Source organism: Panthera uncia, chromosome B4, assembly GCF_023721935.1.
Source record: "Panthera uncia isolate 11264 chromosome B4, Puncia_PCG_1.0, whole genome shotgun sequence".
Taxonomy (NCBI): Eukaryota; Metazoa; Chordata; class Mammalia; order Carnivora; family Felidae; genus Panthera; species Panthera uncia.
In genome coordinates, this window is record NC_064809.1 from 118,678,103 (window position 1) to 118,699,050 (window position 20,948).

Consider the following 20,948-nt stretch of genomic DNA (forward strand, 5'->3'; position numbering starts at 1 on the left):
TTTACAGCTCTATGAAAAAGTTGCACTTCTTCTGACGAATTTAGGTAAGTGAGACCCTTCTTATTTCATGGTACAGTACTGTGGTCTGGAAAGCATCCTTTCAAAGATTCGTTTATGAAATACTGCTGAAAAGAAATATTCTTTTTATTTCAAATTGCATACAATAAGTTCTTTGCTTTCAATGGAACATTTTAAGTATGTCTAGCAATTGAGGGATCTTTTCTGTCTAAAGCTTTAAAGCTTGTCATAAATATTATCTATCATGAGGTAATGTAATTTTAGACAGGTTTTCTCTTAATGCACAAAAAATATAGCGTCACAAAAGTACATGTGAATAAAGTGCCCAGAATCATTTAGAAAATTGTTCACTTGCTATTGCGTACAATTTTCATTTAAATAAAAATGTATCAAGTTTTTCATAGTATATATAAAACCACAGCAAGGTTAGCTGTTTTGGAGACTGGGAGCCTTCTACCAGGAATGTAGGTGGCCTAACCACTACTGATGTTTGTAGAAATAACACTCACCTGGACAAGTCACCTTTAAGAACATGTCTCTGACTCCATAAAGCATTAGAACAATCTGGAAGCCTACTATATACTGTGCAGTTTCCATGTTTTCAAGGTATAAAAATTGTCCCAATTTTGTTAATGAAACATCAGTCATTTTACTGTATACAATTTCAGAAAATTACATGCTCCCACAAGTAACCTATTTTAGCACATTCCCATGTATAGCTTGTCCAGAGGGGGGAAAAATCACAAAAGTGCTTTCATTTATAATAATCATAATACAAGATGCCATGTATCGAGCTTTTCTATGTACCAGGTACAGGGGTAGGCACGTGGTATATCTCCTTTAATGTCGTTGAAACCTCCATCCTTACTTCTCCTTCCCCAAAAAGATAGAAAGAGGTTCATATCCACAGAAGAGGTAACTGCATTGGCAGATTGTGTCCAATGGCACCTTGATCCAGGCTGGCAAAGATGCCGAGGTGATACAGTCCTGGTCCATCTGTGGTCGAGATACCTGGGAACCCATCCAGCTGGCAAACAACGTGGGACACCTTCCTAGGTTACCAGTAGTTCAGTAGCAGAAGTGAAACAAAACCAAAACCCTTTTATTATCTTTTTTAAAAAAATTTTTTAATGTTTATTTATTTTTGAGAGAGAGACAGCATGAATGGGGGAGGGGCAGAGAGAGAGGGAGACACAGAATTCAAAGCAGGCTCCAAGCTCTGAGATGTCAGCACTGAGCCTGATGCAGGGCTTGAACTCATGAGCTGTGAGATCACTACCTGAGCCAAAGTCAGTCGCTTAACCAACTGAGCCACCCAGGCACCCTTATCTTTTTAATGTGATTTATTGTCAAATTGACTAACATACAGTGTGTAAAGTGCGCTCTTGGTTTTTGGGGTAGATTCCCATGGTTCATCACTTACATACAACACCCAGCGCTCATCCCAACAAGCGCCCTCCTCAATGCCCATCACTCACTTTCCCCTCTCCCCCACCCCCGCATCAATCCTGTATTTTCTTCCCTCATCAGCAGTACAACCTTGTTAAATTATATTCTCCCCTCCCTTCTCAGATATGCTCCAGCAAGCATTTTGAATTATAATTAGTGGAAAAGGAACTGATGGGGTGAAATGGTAAAGAGCAATAGAAGCTCAGGGAATGTGGAAACAGAAAAAGTACTATTGTATTAAATACATTTTCCTTGACATTGTTTGGGATGAGGTTGAAGCTCTGAGGGAAGGATAGGTGCATTTGACATGAGGTGTCAAGTTGGAAGTTTGATTTATACTTTGATTCATATCAGTGTCCAAAGAGCATTTGCTTTATGGAAGTCAAAATATAAAGAGATGAGAACTGGCACATGACTGAGGTCAGGATATTATAAGATGCAGATGGTGATATACAGTAAAAGCTCTAAAAATGAGGTCGTCTCCTTTTTATTTGTCCACGGGAATGAAAAATGATGGATGAGGGTGACAGGCAAAGAAGTCAGATACTCAGCATTCTGGGAGGGGGGGTCTGACTCCCTCTTGCCCAACAGCACCTGACATTTCACCAGAATATATATTGAGAACAAGGAATTATTAGGAGCTGGAAGAGAAACTGACCCCACACAGACCCTACCTCACAGGGGGAAACTAAGAGCAATGGAAAGACTCCTGCAGGGTGCCAGGCCTGGGAATGAGGCCCCTTAAGCCTGGCTGCCTCTACTCCAGGCTCTCTGGGCATCCTGTCACAGCAGAACAAACTGGATATTCCATCACTTCAGATGTGTCAGTAGCTGCTTTCCATCACAACCTGGATGGGACTGGTCTGCAAGCTTAAGGCTCGATCCCCTGGGTGGTCCATTCCATCACATACCATCTACAGGCACTGTGGTCTCCTGCAGCTTCCTTAGAACACCTCTGCTCCTGTGTGTATAGGGAGCAGGGCAGAGGGAGTTGAGAAGGGGTCAAATGCAGCCTCTGAAATTCTACTCCCCTTTTGTCCACAGAACAGCCTCGCACAGAATCTGAGTGGGAGAACAGCTTCACCCTGAAAATGTTTCTTTTTCAGTTTGTCAATCTGAACAGCTCCACGTTTTACATCGCATTCTTCCTTGGAAGGTAAGAACCTGATCTCTCCACGCTTTTGGAGGCCAGGACAGAGCGTTCAGAGGTCGCTGACCAGGGTGACAGAGAAGCACCTCCTTTAGAGTGATTTTTACAAAGGCTAAAAAGAGAAGATCAGCCTCCTCCTTTCCCTTCCTATTCTCCTCGTGGGGAATGGTCGCTCCACTCAAGTGTTACCTGTGCACCTTTTCTCAGTGTAAGGTACACAGAGGAGATGCATTTGCACAAGTGAAGGATGAATTTAAAACTTGTGGGCTCCATCCACACCTGAATCAGGACCCTGGGTCTCACACCAATGCAAGCAGGTGGTATAATGGGGACAGTGATCTGCAGTGTATCCTGGATGCCGGCCTTCACAGAAGAGGGAAAGGCATCCAGACAGGAAAGGGTCTGACATAGGACTCCAGAGGAGAGTAGGCAACTTCCGAATCCAGCAGTTATGAGGATTTGGAAAGGCTCCTGTGTGGAGAAGTCCTGTCCTATGGATTCCATTGCTCCAGGAAGTGTTTCCCAGGAGATGAGAACCAGAGGAGGGTGGAGCATTGGGTTTTGCTGGGATGGATGCAGCAGCCTCTCCTCGGTTTCGAGCTATTTCAGCATGCAATTCTAGTGAATTGTGAAATGCAAATAGTGAAGCTGGTTATTTTTTTAAATTAAACTTTCATTCAAAAAGATCAGAATGTGTTTCAATCCAACATGCTGTTACACAGGCCAGAGCACTTGATACTTAGCAGAAAATGTTCAAAGTCACAGCAAGCAACAAGAGCTGGCCTCTGTGGTTAGCAGCCAGGCAGTCCAGAAGGGATATATCCCCCGGAGAATTCCAGAAGCTGCGGTTTTGACAGCTCTGGAGAGTTTCCTAATTCTCTCAGACCTGATTGTACCCTTAATTTTCACTGGAGGATAGGCTACCCTGAACATAATAGTCACCGAAAGCTTAGACCTACAGGATGCTAATGGTCTGTTTTTCTGTGTGTTAAAGATTTACAGGACACCCAGGTGCCTACTTGAGGCTGATAAACAGATGGAGACTAGAAGAGGTCTGTATTCTTCCCTATCTCCTTGTTTGCTGCAGACTTCTATTAAACAGCCTAGGGCTACTTTGTGCAGATTAGAAACCAGACACTCTTTCTTCCTCTCCATTGATTCTGGAATTTCTGTGTTTGCTTACCTCGCAGTGCCACCCTAGTGGATGCCTTATTGATCTCTGTATGCAAATGGGTATTATAATGGTGCTAAAGCAGACCTGGAATAATTTCATGGAACTTGGCTACCCGTAAGTACCTTAGACATGTGTAGTAGAGATGCAGCATTGCTCATTATTGGCTTTTCTAGGCGTGGCAAGTAAGATAAGCAATGCAGACTCAGCAGTTACACCAGGGCGTGTACCTGGAGCTAAGCGTTCATGCTCAGTTATTCAAAGACGGTCATAAAAGTAATAAACATTAGCTCTTTAGGAAGATTTAGCATAAGAAGTATGAATGATAGTGAATATTCTTTAAAAAGTCTCTGTGGGGCCCTAAATATTGAACACTTGCTTGGAAGTTTCTTTAAATGATGCCTCTGACCCTCATACCATAGCACTGCAAGGCTCTCACTAGTTAAGACACATTAACTAGAGCTCTGCTCTCCCATGCCCATGATAAATCAGGAATTAATTTTTTTTAACTATCTTAAATTCAAACTCTACAGAAAAGGAACTTATGGGGAAAAAAAAGTTTAGAGATGCAGAAAAGAAACTGGAGTATTTCTAAGTCAACATATCCTAACCAGCAAAAATATGTTCACCTGGTGATAAGAGTTTATGTTGATGACAATAGGCAAAAAACATGCATCACTTTTATAAGGATAACTGAATTCTGCTGTGTTTGCTCAGCTCTGGTCAGTTAAGTTTTAAAGGAACATAAATCAGCAACTTCTCTTTCTGCTTTTTTTTTTATGTTTATTTTTGAGAGAGAAAGAAAGAGTGCAAGCAGGGGAGGGGCAGAGAGAGGGGACAGAGAATCTGAAGCAGGCTCAGAGCTATTGTCAGCACAGAGTCCGACATGGGGCTCAAACTCACAATCTGTGAGATCGTGACCTGATCCAAAATCAAGAGTCGTACAGTTAACTGACTGAGCCACCCAGGAGCCCCTCTCTTTCTGCTTTAATTCCTTCCACACCTACTGGTTTTCATGGCAGCTTGGTGTCTCCATAGAGAACTCCAGGTTTCAGGGAGGACCATTCAACCAGAACAATTAGCTAGAACTTGGATCGCTTTGAAAAAGTCCCCTCTTAGCTCTTTGTCGGAGCCAATGCCAGTAGTTTTCGATTCTTAGAATTCTTTTTAAAAAACATATTCCAAGTGCTTGATGTTTTCTATAAAACTTTTTTAAATGCATAAAGTTTAAAAACTAACAGCATTGTATGCTTCTTTAAAGTATAAACCATAATTTATCAAAATGTCAGAGACATCAAGGGAACTATATTTTTTTAAATTTTTTTTAACGTTTATTTGTTTTTGAGAGACAGAGAACAAGCAGGGGAGGGGCAGAGAGAGAGGGAGACACAGAATCTGAAGCAAGTTCTAGGCTCTGAGCTGTCAGCACAGAGCCTGATGCAGGGCTCAAACCCACATACTGTGAGATCATGACCTGAGCTGAAGTCAGTTATTTAACCGACCGAGCCACCTAGGTGCCCCCAAGGGAACTATATTTTATCTTCTAGTATTATGGACATAGAGCAAAATTGTGAAATAGGTCACTTGTCTTCGATACCCCCTCTCATTTTTTCCTTTATTTCACATTTTGTTTCTGGTTGGGTTTTTGTTTGTTTGTTTGTTGGGTTGGTTGGTTGGTTTTGTTTTTGGGGGGTTTTGGGGGGCATTTCTACTCTTGGATACCCTTCAATTTTTCCTTGTCCCCTACGGCACACAGACCTGACCCCCCACCCATTTCCTTAACCCCGTTCCATATCATAAGATGCACTCCTGAACATTACTAAGGATTAATGTGCTAACCTCACCAGTATAGGATGCATTTTACTGGGAATCAGAGCCCCTGTCTCAAGATCAAGCTAAAAGCAGGCAAGTCCAACTGTGGAACTGTATGCAGACTTCAGTGTGCCAAAAAGAGGAAGCATTTAGTGGGTTTGCAGATCTTCCAGGACCTCCTCAGAATATGCAGATCAGCACCCACATGGTTAAGATTGCTCATGGGTCCTGAGTTAAGTCAGCTAAGCCACACCTTCCTCTACTCCAAGGTCAGGGTATTGCCTTCGTGCCAGAGGATCAGTTTATAGATGCTCTCTGTCCTCTATCCAGCCCTCCAAGGCAACACTAAACATGAAACAATTTCATGAATATTTAAAATAAGTTCATCAGACATTCTGTTCACTTGCAAGTACAAATGCATGAAGTATAGCCTCCATTGTTATTTTCTTCCTAATCCAAGGTTTTTATGTCCTTGGCAGCCTATCCTAAAAAGTTTTAAATGATGGTTCCATATTTGAATTCTGTCTTATTACTTATGTCTTACGAACAGCCATATATTTTTTTAAAGGAACTTATCTTGTCGTGCAGGTTAATTCAGAATTGGTGGACCAGAAGGAAAGTACGACAAGAACGTGGACCTGAAAGAAAAATAAGTTTCCCACAGTGGGAAAAGGACTACAACCTTCAGCCCATGAACGCCTATGGACTCTTCGATGAATACTTAGAAATGAGTATGGAAATACCCTATTTTATCCTATTAACTCTAAATTCAAACTCTAGATCTCAAGCTATAATTCAGCTAGACATGCACCCATTATCACTGAGGCCAGAAGCATGTGGGGATTCTTAAGTTAAGTGCTTCAGAGGAGAGTTTCTTGCTTTAAGAAGTTCAGTCCATAGAGATGGTGCCAAAAGCCAGGTTGCTTCAAACTCCTCGTGATATTGCGTCCTGTCCCTTATAATCAATCACCAGAAAACAAGAATGGGTTGGAAAATTTGGTGGGCCAAAGAAAAAGGAGTTATCATTCATGGCATGATTGATTCTCTCATTTAGCAGACATGTATTGAGCCATGTTATGTCCAGACAGACTGTATGCTTGGCACTAGAACTACAAGAAGGAATAAGGCATAGTCCCAGCTCTCAAAGAACTTATGTGGGGGTAAAGTCAGAGATATAAAAATAAGTGCAGTAAAGTATAATAGATGCTGCAGGATGCATCAGGGGAGGCTTAGAGGGAGCCACCATTTTGCTTGGAGATGATGGCAGGAAGCCAGGAATGCTTAAACTATGCAACTTACATTTAAGGAATTAGATTTCTCTATTATTCAAACCCAAGTTATTTATCTTAGCATGTTATTTAAGAGCATGGGCTATGGAAACAGATTGCCTGGGTTTAAATCCCAGCCCTATCACTTATTAACTATGAAATCTTGGGTAATAACAATCTCTGTCTCAATTTGCTCACCTCTAAAGTGGGGATAATAATGTGTGCAACCACTTCATAAGGTCTTTGTGTGGATTAAATGAGTTAATGAATGGAAAGGGCTTAGAACAATGACTGGCTCATAGTATACACTTGGTACATGTTATCTGTATCATTGTTATTATTTTCCTGTTCTTATCTCCCAGGGGAGAAAAGCTAACAAAATCTCTTAGCAGATATATTGAGTGTGTATAGGTTTGTTTGTTTTTTTCAATTATGCTCTGTAACATGGGGGTAAAAGTGAGGGTACGGATGGACAAGAAGCATTACTTCTGAAAGGAGTTCTTTCTGGGAAAAATCTGAAAATTAAAGGAATAGCAGAATTGATGCTTAACGTTTTTTAGATTGCTTATGTCTTAAGCAGCTACTGATGTTTTTGGAGTTTCAATTATAGAAGGGCAGAATGATATAACTCAGAGAAGAAATCAATGTGGGCATTAATAATAAAACTTAATAAAGGGAATTCATTAAGAGAACTAACCCCTCTGAGGTCTCTTAATGGACTCTTCTCCCATAAAGAAGGAAATGAACAATAATGTTGGTATATTGAGTGCTTGAAAAGAAGCTTTTATGTGGCTGGAATTAGTACAGTTCCAAGTACTGCAGTATCTGTAACAAGAAACAAATCTTGGAAGCATTGCAAGCAGACCAGAGAATCCTAACTGCTTCCTTCTATTCTCATCATTTTATTTTCTTAATGACTTCCCTGCTTTGTTTTATATATTTTTAAATGTGTTCATTAAAGTATAACAGATAATGCAAAAACTATACAAGTAAGTGTACAGATCCATAAATTTTTACAAATTTTCCCATCTGTGTAAGTAAGAGTTTGACAGACTACTAGCCCTCAGGCCAAATTGAGCCCACTGCCTATTTTTGTAAATAAAGTTTTATTGGTACATAGCAATATCCATTTAGTTACATATTATCTATAGTTCATTTTGCACAACAGTAGAATTGAGTAGTTGTGACACTGTATAGCCCAGCCCATCAAGTCTGAAATATTTACTGACTCCTTAAAGAAAATGTTTGCCATTCTGTGTGGTAGATCAAGAAGCAGAATATTATCATTATCAAAGAAGGCTCCTTTGTTTTCTTTCCAAGTCATAACACCCTCACTAACTACTTTTCTGGTTTTTAATGCCATAGATTAATTGTAGCTTTTTTAAATTTCCATGTGAATGAAATTATACAATACATACTGTTCTTTCATTCAACATCATGTTTATAAGATTCTTCTATGTTGCTACAGGTAGTAAAATTTTATTTTTGTTACCATATAGTATTCTTAGAATGTATACCTGAAGCAAAATTATGAAGCAGGTGGAATTTCTCTTTGATACTCACCTCCATCTTTAGGCATATGTGGGGATTTTTTTTGCATTTCTACTCCCAGATAGTCCCCAATTTTCTCTTCTGTTCCCCTAAATCACATAGACCCTCACCACCCCCAACTTTCAACCCTTTCCCATATCATAAAATTTACTTTATGAGTATGAAACTTCATGAGCACTGCTAAGGATAAACATGCTAGATAAATGCTTTCTAATAGGAATCAAAGCCTCTGTCAAGCTTGAATCAAAAAAAAAAAAAAAGTCAAATTTACTTGTGGAAATGCAGATGTCACTGTGCCAATAGATGAACTATTTTGTGAGTCTGCAGATCTTCTAGGCTCCTGGAAATAAATAGGAATATACCAATATTTATCCATTCTACTGGGGATAGATATTTGGGATATTTCCAGGTTTGAGCTCTTACAAATAATACTGCTGTGAACGTTTTGTACCTGTGCTTTGGTTAACATATGTACATATTTCTGAAGGGAATTTATGTAGGAGTGGAGTTACTGGGCCATAAGATAGGCACCTGTTGATCTTCAGCAAACACTGAGTTTTTAAAACTAAGTTGTACCAATTTACAACTTAGCAGTCTTAGAGTATTAGTTATTCCACACACTCACTAAAACTTGTTAGTCCTTGCAAATATTAGCCTCTCTGGTTGGTATGTAGTAGTATGTCATGGTTTTAATTTGAAATTTCGGGGTGACTAGTAACACTGAGCACCTTTTCATATGTTTATGGCTATAAGGCTATGCTTTTTTTTGTGAATTCCCATTCAAATCCATGATCTTGTTTCTTTTTCTTAGTGATTTGTAGAAGTTATTAACCTATTTTGGATATGGGTCCTTTGTCAGGTATCTATGTTGCAAATCAAATAGCCTTTCCCAGTTGGTGACTTGGCTTCTTACTCTCTTGCTGATACATTAAAGTGAACAAAAATTTCAACTTTGTTCTTCTTCAAAATTGGTTCCCTATAACTTTTAGAATCAGATTTATAATTTCTACACTTAGCTTACTTTTATATTGGGATTTTCTTTTCTCATTGATTTTTTAAAATGTTTTTAAAATTTAAGTTCAAGATAGTTAACATACAGTGTAGTCTTGGCTTCATGAGTAGAACCCAGTGATTATCTCTTATATATGACACCCACTGCTCATCCCAAAAAGTGCCCTCCATAATGTCCCCCACCCTCCCACCCTCCAGCAACCCTCAGTTTGTTCTCTGTATTTAAGAGTCTTTTATGGTTTGCCTCCCTCTTTGTTTTTATCTTATTTTTCCTTTGGTATAAGAAAATGGTACAGGTTCATTCTTCTGCATATTGCTGTCCAGTGCTGTCCAGTTTCCTTTTATATTCCCTATGTTCATCTGTCGTTTCTCAAATTCCAAATATGAGTGAAATCATAGGATATCTGTTTTTCTCTGACTTATTTTGCTTAGCATAATACCTTCTCATTCCATCCACGTTGTTGCAAATGGCAAGATTTCATTCTTTTTCATTGCTAAGTAGTATTTCATTTTGTGTGTGTGTGTGTGTGTGTCCCCCACACACACACCAGCTGATGGACATGTGGGCTCCTTCCATAATTTGGCTATTGTTGATAGTGCTGCTATAAACATTGGGATGCATATACCCTTTCAAATCAGCATTTTTGTATCCTTTGGATAAATTCATGCTAGTGCAATTGCTGGGTCATAAGGTAGTTCTATTTTTAATTTTTTGAGGAACCTCCATACTGTTTTCCAGAGTGGCTATACCAGTTTGCATTCAATGCAGTCCCTATCAAAATAACACCAACAAGGGCCCCTGGTGGCAGTCAGTTGAGTGTCCAACTCAATCTCAACTCAGGTCATGATTTTATGGTTTGTGAGTTCGAGCCCCACATTAAACAGTGTGCTGATGATGCAAAGGCTGCTTGGGATTCTGTCTCTCCTTCTCTCTGCCCCTCTCTCTCAATAAATAAATAAACTTAAAAAAAAATTTTAATGATACCAGCTTCTTCACAGCGCTAGAACAAGCCTAAAATTTATATGGAACCACAAAAGGCCCCAGATAGCTAAAGCAGTCCTGAAAGAGAAAACCAAAGTTGAAGACATCACAATTCTGGACTTTAAGCATATTACAAAGCTGTAATCATCAAGATAGTATGGTACTGGCACAAAAACAGACACATAGATCAATAGTATAGAATAAAGAACTCAAAAATGGGCCCACAAATATATGGCCAACTAATCTTCAAGAAAGCACCAAAGAGTATGCAATAGAAAAAAGAAAGTCTCTTTAGCATAGTGCTGGGAGAACTGGACAGTAACATGCAGAAGAATGAACCTGGACCACTTTCTTACACCATACACAAAAATAAGCTCAAAATGGATGAAACACCTAAATGCGAGACAGGAAACCATCAAAATCCTACAGATGATAAGCAGCAACCTCTTCCACCTCGGTTGCAACAACTTCTTACTTGACATATCTCCAGAGGCAAGAAAAGTAAAGGCAAAAATGAACTATTAGGACTTCATCAAGATAAAAAGCTTCTGCACAGCAAAGGAAGCAATCAGCAAAACTAAAAGGCAACCAACAGAAATAGAGAAGATATTTGCAAATGACATATCAGATAAGGGGTTAGTATCCAAAATCTATAAAGAACTTACCAAACTCAACACTTGAAAAACAAATAATCTAGTGAAGAAATGGGCAAAAGACATGAATAGACACTTTTCCAAAGCAGACATCCAGATGGCCAACAGACACATGAAAAGATCCTCAACATCACTCATCATCATGGAAATACAAATCAAAACCATAATGAGATACCACCTCACACCTGTCAGAATGGCTGAAAATAACTCAGGAAAAAACAGATGTTGGTGAGGATGCACAGAAAGGGGAACCCTCTTGCACTGTTGGTGGGAAGTCTGATTGATTTTTTAAGGCTTTGTTTTTAGAGCAGTTTTTGATTTACCACAAAATTGAGAAGAGTGGCACATTTCTTACCAAGGGTGAACCTACATTAACACATCATAATCACCCTAAGTCCATAGTTTACTTTACTTTTGGTGTTTTACATTCTATGGATTTGGACAAATGTACTATGACATATATCTATCCTTATAATATTATATAGAGTATTTTCACTGTCCTAAAAATCCTCTGTGCCCTGCCTACTCATTTATCCCCCAACCTTGCCATGTACATACCTTTTGTTAAGTTTAAGAACTTTACTTATATCCCTAGGTTCCTAAGCGTTATCATAAGTTGTAATTAAATTCTATCAAATCATTTTTCTAAATCTACTAAAATCATGTGTTTCTTCTTTATTAATGTGGCGAATTTCATTGATTGATTTTATTGGTTGTTAAAGTTTTATTGGTCGTTCCACTGACCTAGCAGACTTGGAAAAAATAATCACTTGGTCATCCTTTTTTTGCTTGTATTGCCAAATTTAATTTGCTAATATTTGTATGTAAGTTCACGAAACATATACTATACTTTCTTTTTTGTAATGTTTCAGAATTTGGTGTCATTGTTATGATGACCTCTGATTCAGATAATTTTCCCCCTTTTTTCCTATTCTCTTAAACAGCTTGTGTAAGATTATTATTTCTTACATACATATCTGGAAGAACTCAGTGAAGTTAGCTAGACTTGGAATTTTCTTTGTGGGAAGATTTCTAACTGTATATTTAATTTACTTAATAGCTATAGGACTATTTCAATTTTCTATTTTGAGTATCCATTTTGATAGCTGTTTCTTAGTTGTTTTTTAACAAATTTATCCATTTCATGTAAATATTCAGATTTAGTGGAACAAAATTGTTTGAAATACCCTCTTCTTAACTTTTTGTTTATATAAGGCCTGTAATATTGTTCTCTTTTTCATTTATAATTCTATAGTTTGTACTTTTCTTTTTTCTCTTTAACAGTCTGTCAAGAGACTTGTTAATCTTTTCCAAAAAAAAAAAAATCAACTTGTGCTTTGTTGATTTTATTTCTCTATTACTCATTTGCCTTCTATTTCATTCATTTCTGCTTTTATCTTTATTTCCTTTCTTATGTGTTATTTGGGCTTAATTTTCTCTTTTACCAGTATCTTAAGAGGGAAGCTTAAATCACTGATTTTCAGCTTTTATTCTTATCCAATATAGGCATTTAGAGCTATAATTTTCTCTATGAACACTTCTTTAGCTGCATCCCATAAATTTTGGCATGTTTTATTTTCATTGTTAAGATATATTCCATTGCCATTCATATTTGATATATGTATTTTTTTAGTAATGTTGCTTACTTTTATGTTTATGTTACTAAAGTAAGCAACTTTAGTAATGTTGCTTTAGTAATGTTACATGTTTAGATAGTTGCTTACTATCAAAATATGGGAATTTTCTAGTTCTAGTTATCCCTCTGTCACTGATTTCTAATTTAATTTCATTGTGGTCAGAGGATATTCTCTATATTATTTCAGTTGTTTGATATATGATGAGATTTGCTTTATGCCCCGGTATATTGTCTATTTTGGTGAGTGCTTCAAGTGTGTCCTGCAATTATTTGATATAATGCTCTACATATGTCAATTAGTCAACACTGTGTTGTCTTTATCTTCTGTGGTCTTATTAAACTTCGTCTACTTTTTCTACTAAGTTATTTTATCTACTATTTTCTCTACTAGATATTATCTACTAAGATACTATTTTATTCACTAAGAAAAGTATATTAAAATTCCCACATATGATCTTGAATTTATTATCCTTTTAGTACTGTCAACTTTTCTTTTATGCATTTTGAAGATGTGTTATTATGTGTAAACAGTTTAGGATTTTCCTAGTTTACTGTTGACCTTTTTAGCTTTATGTAAAACCATGTTTTGTCTCTAATAATGTAATATTTTGAAGATGTGATGAGGAAGAAGCTAAGGAGCTAACATTGAAATCTTCCAAAGGACAGAACTGAACCTCTCACAGTCTTTCAGGACTAAGAAAATAAAGACTCACCAGGTTCTCAGTCACAGCCAAAGAACAAGAAAAAAACCAGAGGTGAACCACACTTTATAAAAACTACCATCTAAAACCAGCCCAGCTTAATCAATGACCATATTTGAAGTGATCATCTCCCTCTTTATCTGCCTTAACAGCAGCACAAGGAACATTTTCTTGTAGAAAAAAACATAACTGGTAACAGAGATCAAGAACCTTGCTAGATAGTAAATAATTTAGGCTTTGGAGTCAAGAGGAAAAATATTATACAAGTACTTATAAATATGAGCACTTCACACATAAAAAACCATGTTTAGTTCAGAGATGGTTTTCAAAAAGAAACAAAACCAGGAATCTGGCCGGAACTGGCCTGAAAGCAATAGTTTACTATTTCTTCATCTAGAGTCTCCATATGTTTGGCAAACTATAAAAGTTATTAGGCATGTAGCCTGTTGAGTTATAAGAAATGTAAACATAAATTCATAACAAAGGAAAATGTCTGCTACTTCAAATGCAAAATTGGAGGTTCCTACCATTAAATACTATGAAAAAATCAAGGAAATATGGTATTACAAAAAGAAAATAATTCTCCAGCAACCAAATTCTAAGGCACATAATATTATAATTTAACTGATAAAGAATTCAAAACTGTTATGAAGAAATTCAGTGAGCTACAAGAAAACTCAGGCAATTCAATAACTCAGGAATAAAATGAATGAACAGAAGGAGTTCTTTACCAAAGAGATTGAATTTATTAAAAAAAAAAATTCTGGAGCTGAAGAATTCAGTAAATGAGATAAAGAATTCAATGGAGATCATAGGTTAGGTACTAGAGAAAGTCAGATGGAAGAAAAAATAAATGACTTAGAGGATAGGAATATAGAAATAAAGGATAGAGAATTTAGATTTTTAAAAACTGAAGAAACCCTATAAGAGCTCTCAGATTCAGTTATAATAGCAAATATAAGAATAACTGCTATACCAGAAAGAGAAGAGAGGGATAAGGAGGCGGAGAGTTTGTTTAAAGAAATAATAGCTGAAAACTTCTTAAATCATGGGAAGGAATTGGACACACAAATGCACAAAGCTAGTTGAACACCCTCTTATCTCAATGCAAAAAAACAAACTTCTCCAACACACATTATAATGAAACTGTTAGAAATCAGTAATAAAGAATTTTAAAGGAAGCAGGGACAGGAGGTGAGGGGGGGGGGGGGGGGGGGGGGGAGAAGTAACCTAAAAAGAATCCTCATTAGGCTGTAAGCAGATTTCTCAGCAGAAACTCTACAGGCCAGGAAGCATGAAATGACATATTTAAAGTACTGAAAGATAAAAATTACCCACCAAGAACACTTTACCTGGCAGTTTTCCCTCTGGTATGAAGAATAAATAAACGCTTTCCCAGACAAACAAAAGCTAAAAGAGTTTACCACCACTGTACCTCCCTTGCAAGTAATGTTGATGAGTTCTTCAAGCTAAAAATGAAAAGATGCTGATTGGTGACATAAAAACATATGAGAATACATAAAACTTTGGTAAAGGTGAAAAATAAATTCAAAATAGAAGACTGTAATAGGATGGTGTATTAACCCCTTAATATAGTATAAAGATTGAAAGAAAAGAGGATTAAAAATAATTATAACTACTATAATTTGTTAATGAATTGACAGCATAAAAAGAAGTAAATTGTAACATCAAAAATACAAAAAAGGAGGTGTAAAAGTGTGGAGGCTTTATAGGCGAATGAAGATACATTGCTATCAGCATAAAATGGACTGTTTTCTTCGTGAGATATTTTATGTAAGCCTGATGGTAACCACAAAGCAAAATTCTGGAGTAGATTCATGCAACATAAAAAAAAAAAAAAAAAAGACTGAGCATATTACAATGGAAAACACCAGCTTCAGAGGTAGAAAGAAACAAAGGAGAAAAGAAACAAAATAAATACAAAATAGCCAAAAGGTTATTGGTTATGGTAAGATGGCAGTAGTAAATTCCTATATATCCATAATCACTCTAAATGTAAATGAATTGAATTCACCAATTAAAAGGTACAGGGTGGCTGGCTGGATTAAAAAATAAGAGTCCCCTATATGCTGCCTACAAGAGTCTCATTTCAATTCTAAAGACACACATGGGCCCAAAGTAAAGGAATGGAAGAAGATACTCCATGCAAGTAGAAGTGAAAAGAAAGTGGGATTAGCTATGCTTATGCCAAACAGAGTTCCAGACAAAAACAGTAACAAGACAAAGTCATTATATAATAATAAAGGAAGCAATACATCCAGAAGATATAATAGTCATAAATATATATGAACTCAGCATCAGAGCACCTACATATATTAAGCAAATACTAATAGATCTGAAGAGAAAAATAGACCAACAGTACAATAATACTAGAGGACTTCAATACTCCACTATCAGCAGGAGATAAATCATCCAGACAGAAAATCAACAAGGAAATATTGGAACTGAACCAAACATTAGACCAAATGGACTTAAACATATATAGAACAGTCCATCCAACAGCAGAATACATATTCTTCTCATTGTATACATGGAATATCCTCCATGATAGATCATATGGTAGGACATAAAATCAACAAATTTAAGAAGATTGAAATCATACCAACTAAATATTCCAACCACAGTGGTATAAAACTGGAAAGTTACAAGAAGAAAGTTCTAATCTACAAATGTGTGGAAACTAAAAAACATACTTCTGAACAACCAATGGGTCAAAGTAGAAATCAAAAGGAAAACAAAGTATCCCAAAACAAATAAAAATGAAACACAACATACCAAAACTTATAGGACAAAGATAGTTTTTTTTTTTATTTCAATGTAATTAATATAGAGTGTTATATTAATTTCAGGTGTACAATATAGTGATTCAACTATTCTATACATTACTCAGGGCTCATCATGGTAAGTGTACTCAGCATCCCCTTCACCTATTTTACCCATGCCCTCCAGCTTCCTCCCCTCTGTTAACTACCAGTTTGTTCTTTGTATTTAAGAGTCAGGATTCTTTTTTTTTGTCTTTTTTTTTTTTTTTGCTTTGTTTCGTAAATACCACATAGGAGTGAAACCATATGGTTTTTGATTTTATCTCACTGATTTATTTCACTTAGCATTGTACACTCTAGATCCACTCATGTTGTTGCAAATGTCAAGATTTCATTTCTTTTTTGATGACTGAGTATCCCATTGTATATAAATACCACCTCTTTATCCATTCATACCTCTATCAGTGGACTCCTGGGTTGCTTCCATATCTTAGCTATTGTAAATAATGCTGCAGTAAACATAGGGATGCATTTTTTTTTAATTAGTGTTTTTGTACTCTTTGGGTAAATACTGAATAGTGGAGTAACCGAATCATATGGTAATAGTATTTTCAGTTTTTTGAGGAACCTCCATACTGTTTTTCCACAGTGGTTGCACCATTTGCATTTCCACCAGCAGTGCACAAGGGTGCATTTTTTTCCAATCCTCTCCAACACTTTTTTCTTGTGCTTTTGATTTTAGCTATTCCAATAGGTGTGGGGTAAAATCTCATTGTGGTTTTGATTTGCATTTCCCTGATGATGAATGATGTTGAGCACCCTTTAATGTATCTGTTGGCCATCTGTATGTCCTCTTTGAAGAACTGTATGTTCATGTCTTTTGCCCAACTTTTAATTTCATTATTTGGGGGAGGGAGGTTGGTGAAGTTCTTTATTTATTTTGGATATTAACTCCTTATCGTATGTATCATTTGCAAGTATCTTCTTCCATTCAACAGGTTGTCTCTTTGTTTTTTGAATGGTTTCTTTTGCTGTGCAAAAGCTTTTTATTTTGATATAGTCTCAATAGTTTATTTTTGCTTTTGTTTCCCTTGCCTTAGAAGACATATCTAGAAAAATGTTGCTACAGCCAATGTCAAGAAGTTACTGTGTGTGCTCTCTTCTAGGATTTTTATGGTTTCAGGTCTCACCTTTAGATCTTTAATCCATTTTTAGTTTATTTTTGTGTATGCAGTGACAAAGTGGTCCAGTTTTATTCTTTTCCATGTACTGTCCAATTTTCCCAGCATCCAGCATTTGTTGAAGAGACTGTCTTTTTCCCATTGCATATTCATTCTTCCTTTGTCATAGATTATTTAACCATGTAATTGTGGTTTATTTCTGGACTCTCTGTTGTGTTCCATGGATCTATGTGTCTATTTTTGTGCCAGTACCATAGTGTTTTGATCACTGTACCTTTGAAGTATATCTTGAAATCTGGGATTATGATGCCTCCAAATTTTGTTCTTCTGTTTCAAGATTGTTTTAGCTATTTGGGGGTCTTTGGTGATTCCATACAAATTTTTGGATTACTTGTTTTAGTTTTAGGAAAAATACTCTTGGTGTTTTGATAGAGATTTCATTAAATCTGTAGATTGCTTTGGGGAGTATAGACATTTTAACAATATTAATTTTCCCAATCTATAAGTATGGAATATATTTCCATTTGTGTCATCTTCGATTTCTTTGATTAAAGTTTTATGGTTTTCAGAGTACAGGTTTTTCGTGTTCTTGGTTAAGTTTATTCCTAGATATTTTATTATTTGGGGTACAATTGTAAATGAGATTATTTTCCTAATTTCTCTTTCTGCTACTTCATTATTAGTATATGGAAATGCAACTGATTTCTGTATATTGATATTACATCCCACAACTTTACTGAACTCATTTATCAGTGTTGGTTGGTAGGGGTTTTTTGGTGAAGTTTTTAGGGTTTCCCCTATATGGTATCATGTCATCTGCAAATAATGAAATTTTACTTTTTCCTTAGCAATTTGGATGCCTTTTATTTCTTTTCTTGTCTGATTGCTGTGGCTAGTACTTCCAGGACTATGTTGAATAAAATTGGTGAGAGTGGACATCTTCATCTTGTTCCTGATTGTAGGGGGAAAGGTCTCAGTTTTCCCCATTAAGTATGATGTTAGCTGTGGGTTTTTCATATATAGCCTTTATTATGTTGAAATACGTTCCCCCTAAACCTACTTTGTTGAGGGTTTTTTATCATGAATGGATATTTTATTTTGTTGAATGCTTTTTCTGTATCTATTGAAATGATCATATGGTTCTTACCCTGTGTCTTACTGACGAATTGTGTTGATTCATTTATGAATTTTGAGCCCACCCTTGTATCACAGGAATCCCACTTGATCATGGTGAATGCTTTTTTTAGTGTATTATTTGATTTGATTAGCTAATATTTTGTTGAGGATTTTTGCATTTGTGTTCATCAGAAATACTGGCTTATAGTTCTCACTTTTGTGATATCTTTATCTAGTTTTGGTATCAGGGTAATTCTGGCCTCATAGAATTAATTTGGAAGTTTTCCTTCCTCTTCTATCTTTAGGAGTAGTTTGAGAAGAATAGAAATTAACTCTTCCTTAAATGTTTGGTAGAATTCTGTGAGGCTATCTGTCCTGAACTTTTGTTTGTTGGGAGTTTTTGATTACTGATTCAATTCCATTGCTGGTAATCACTCTGTTCAAATTTTCTATTTCTTCCTGATCTAGTTTTAGGAGATTTTATATTAGGAAATTATTCCTTTCTTCTAGGTTGTCCAATTTGTTGGCATATAGTTTTACATAATGTTCTCTTATAATCTTTTGTATAGCTGTGATGTTGGTTATTATTTCTCCTTTTTCATTTACTGATTTTGTTTATGTGAGTCTTTTTTTTTATGAGTCTGACTAAAAGTTTATCATTTATGTTGATCTTTTCAAAGAACTACCTGCTGGTTTCACTGATTTGTCCTAATGTGTTTTAATTTTCTATTTCTTTTGTAATCTTTTTTCTTTATTTCTACTGGTTTTGGGGTTTTGTTTGTTCTTCTTTTTATAGCTCCTTTAATTTTAAGGTTAGCTTGTTTGAGATTTTTCTTACTTCATGAGGTAGGTCTATATTACTATAATCTTCCCTCTTAGAACAGTTTTTGCTACATCCCAAAGATTTAGGATCATTGTATTTTCATTTTCATTTGTCTCCATGTATTCTTTGATTTCCTCTTTGATTTCCATTTTTTATGTGGCCTCTGTATGATTAGTTGTGAAAAGTCTGTTCTGCCCATCTTTGGGTCATTTTCTCAGTTATTTACACTGATGTGGGTGTTATCTAGGTGTATCCAGGGGACAAGGTGAGCTTAGGATCCTTTTACTCTGCTCTCTTCCCCAGAAGTAACAAAGACAGTTTTTGAAAGTAAAATTTATAGCAATAAATGCATATATTAAGAAATTAAAAAGATTTCAAATAACCTAACTTTATACCTCAATAAACTAGAAAAAAAAAGAACAAACTATGCCCAAAGTTACCAGGAGGAAGGAAATAATGAATATCAGAGCTGAAATAAATGAAATAGAGACCAGAAAACCAATAGACAAAATCAACAAAACTGAGAGCTGATGTGTTGAAAAAGTAAACATAATTTACAAACCTTTAGCTAGACTAAGAAAAAAGAGAAGACTCAAAATTAGAAATGAAAAAGGAGATAATACAACAGGTACTTTGAAATACATAGGATAATAAGAGGCTCTAATGAAAAATTACATGCTGACAAATTAGGTAACCAGAAGAAATGGATATATTTCTAAAAATACAACCTCAAGAGCAAATCAAGAAGGAATAGAAAATCTGAACAGACCACTAACAAGTAAAGAGAATAAGCTGATAATAAAAAATATCCCACCACAGCAAACCCTGGAACCATATGGCTTCACTAATGGATTCTATTAAAGAAATTATTAAAGTTATTATTAAAATTATTCTTCTATTAAAGAAAAATAATACCAATCTTTCTCAAACTATTCCAAAAAATAGAAGAGAGAAAACTTCCAAACTCATTCTGTGAGGCCAACATTACCCTGATACTAAAGGCCAAGGGGTAAATATAAATGCAAAAATTCTCAACAAAATATTAGCAAACTAATCATCTTAATGTGTTCTTTACTTCAAAAACCATGACCACATGGGATTTATCTTTGGGATTCAGGTTGGTTGAAAATATGCAAGTCAACTGTAATCCATTAATAGAATGAGAGACAAAAATCATATGATTATCTCAATAGCATCAGAAAAAGCATTGGATAAAATACATTATCTTCTCATTATAAAAACTTTCAACATATTGGGTATAGAAGGAACATCCCTCAAAATAATAAAAGCCATACATGATAAACCTAAATCTAATATTATACTCAGTGGAGAACAATTGAAAGCTTTTCTTTAAGATCAAGAAGACAAGAATGTCCACTCTCCCTATTTTTACTCAATATAGTACTGGAAGTCCTAGTTAGCACAATTAGGCAAGACAAAGAAAGGGGATCCAGATCAGAAAAGAAGTAAAATTGTCACTATTTGCAGATGATATGATTTTGCATATAGGAAATTTCAAAGACTCAACCAAAACAAAAACAAAACTGTCAGCACTAAACAATTTCAGTAAAGTTGTAGGATATAAAATCAACTGAAATCATTTGCATTTCTATACACTAATAATGAAACATCTGAAAGAGAAA

The 20,948-nt window shown here is 35.9% G+C and overlaps 1 protein-coding gene across 1 annotated transcript in view; it reads left to right on the plus strand.

Moving 5' to 3' along the window:
- ANO4 (anoctamin 4) overlaps positions 1-20,948 on the plus strand; it is a 274,498-nt gene that overhangs the window by 227,856 nt on the left and 25,694 nt on the right. Inside the window, exons 19-23 of the mRNA XM_049626714.1 lie at positions 8-44; positions 2,512-2,623; positions 3,612-3,669; positions 3,808-3,905; positions 6,189-6,331. Of these exons, the coding sequence (XP_049482671.1) occupies positions 8-44; positions 2,512-2,623; positions 3,612-3,669; positions 3,808-3,905; positions 6,189-6,331 (448 nt within the window). The remainder of the gene's footprint in view (positions 1-7; positions 45-2,511; positions 2,624-3,611; positions 3,670-3,807; positions 3,906-6,188; positions 6,332-20,948) is intronic.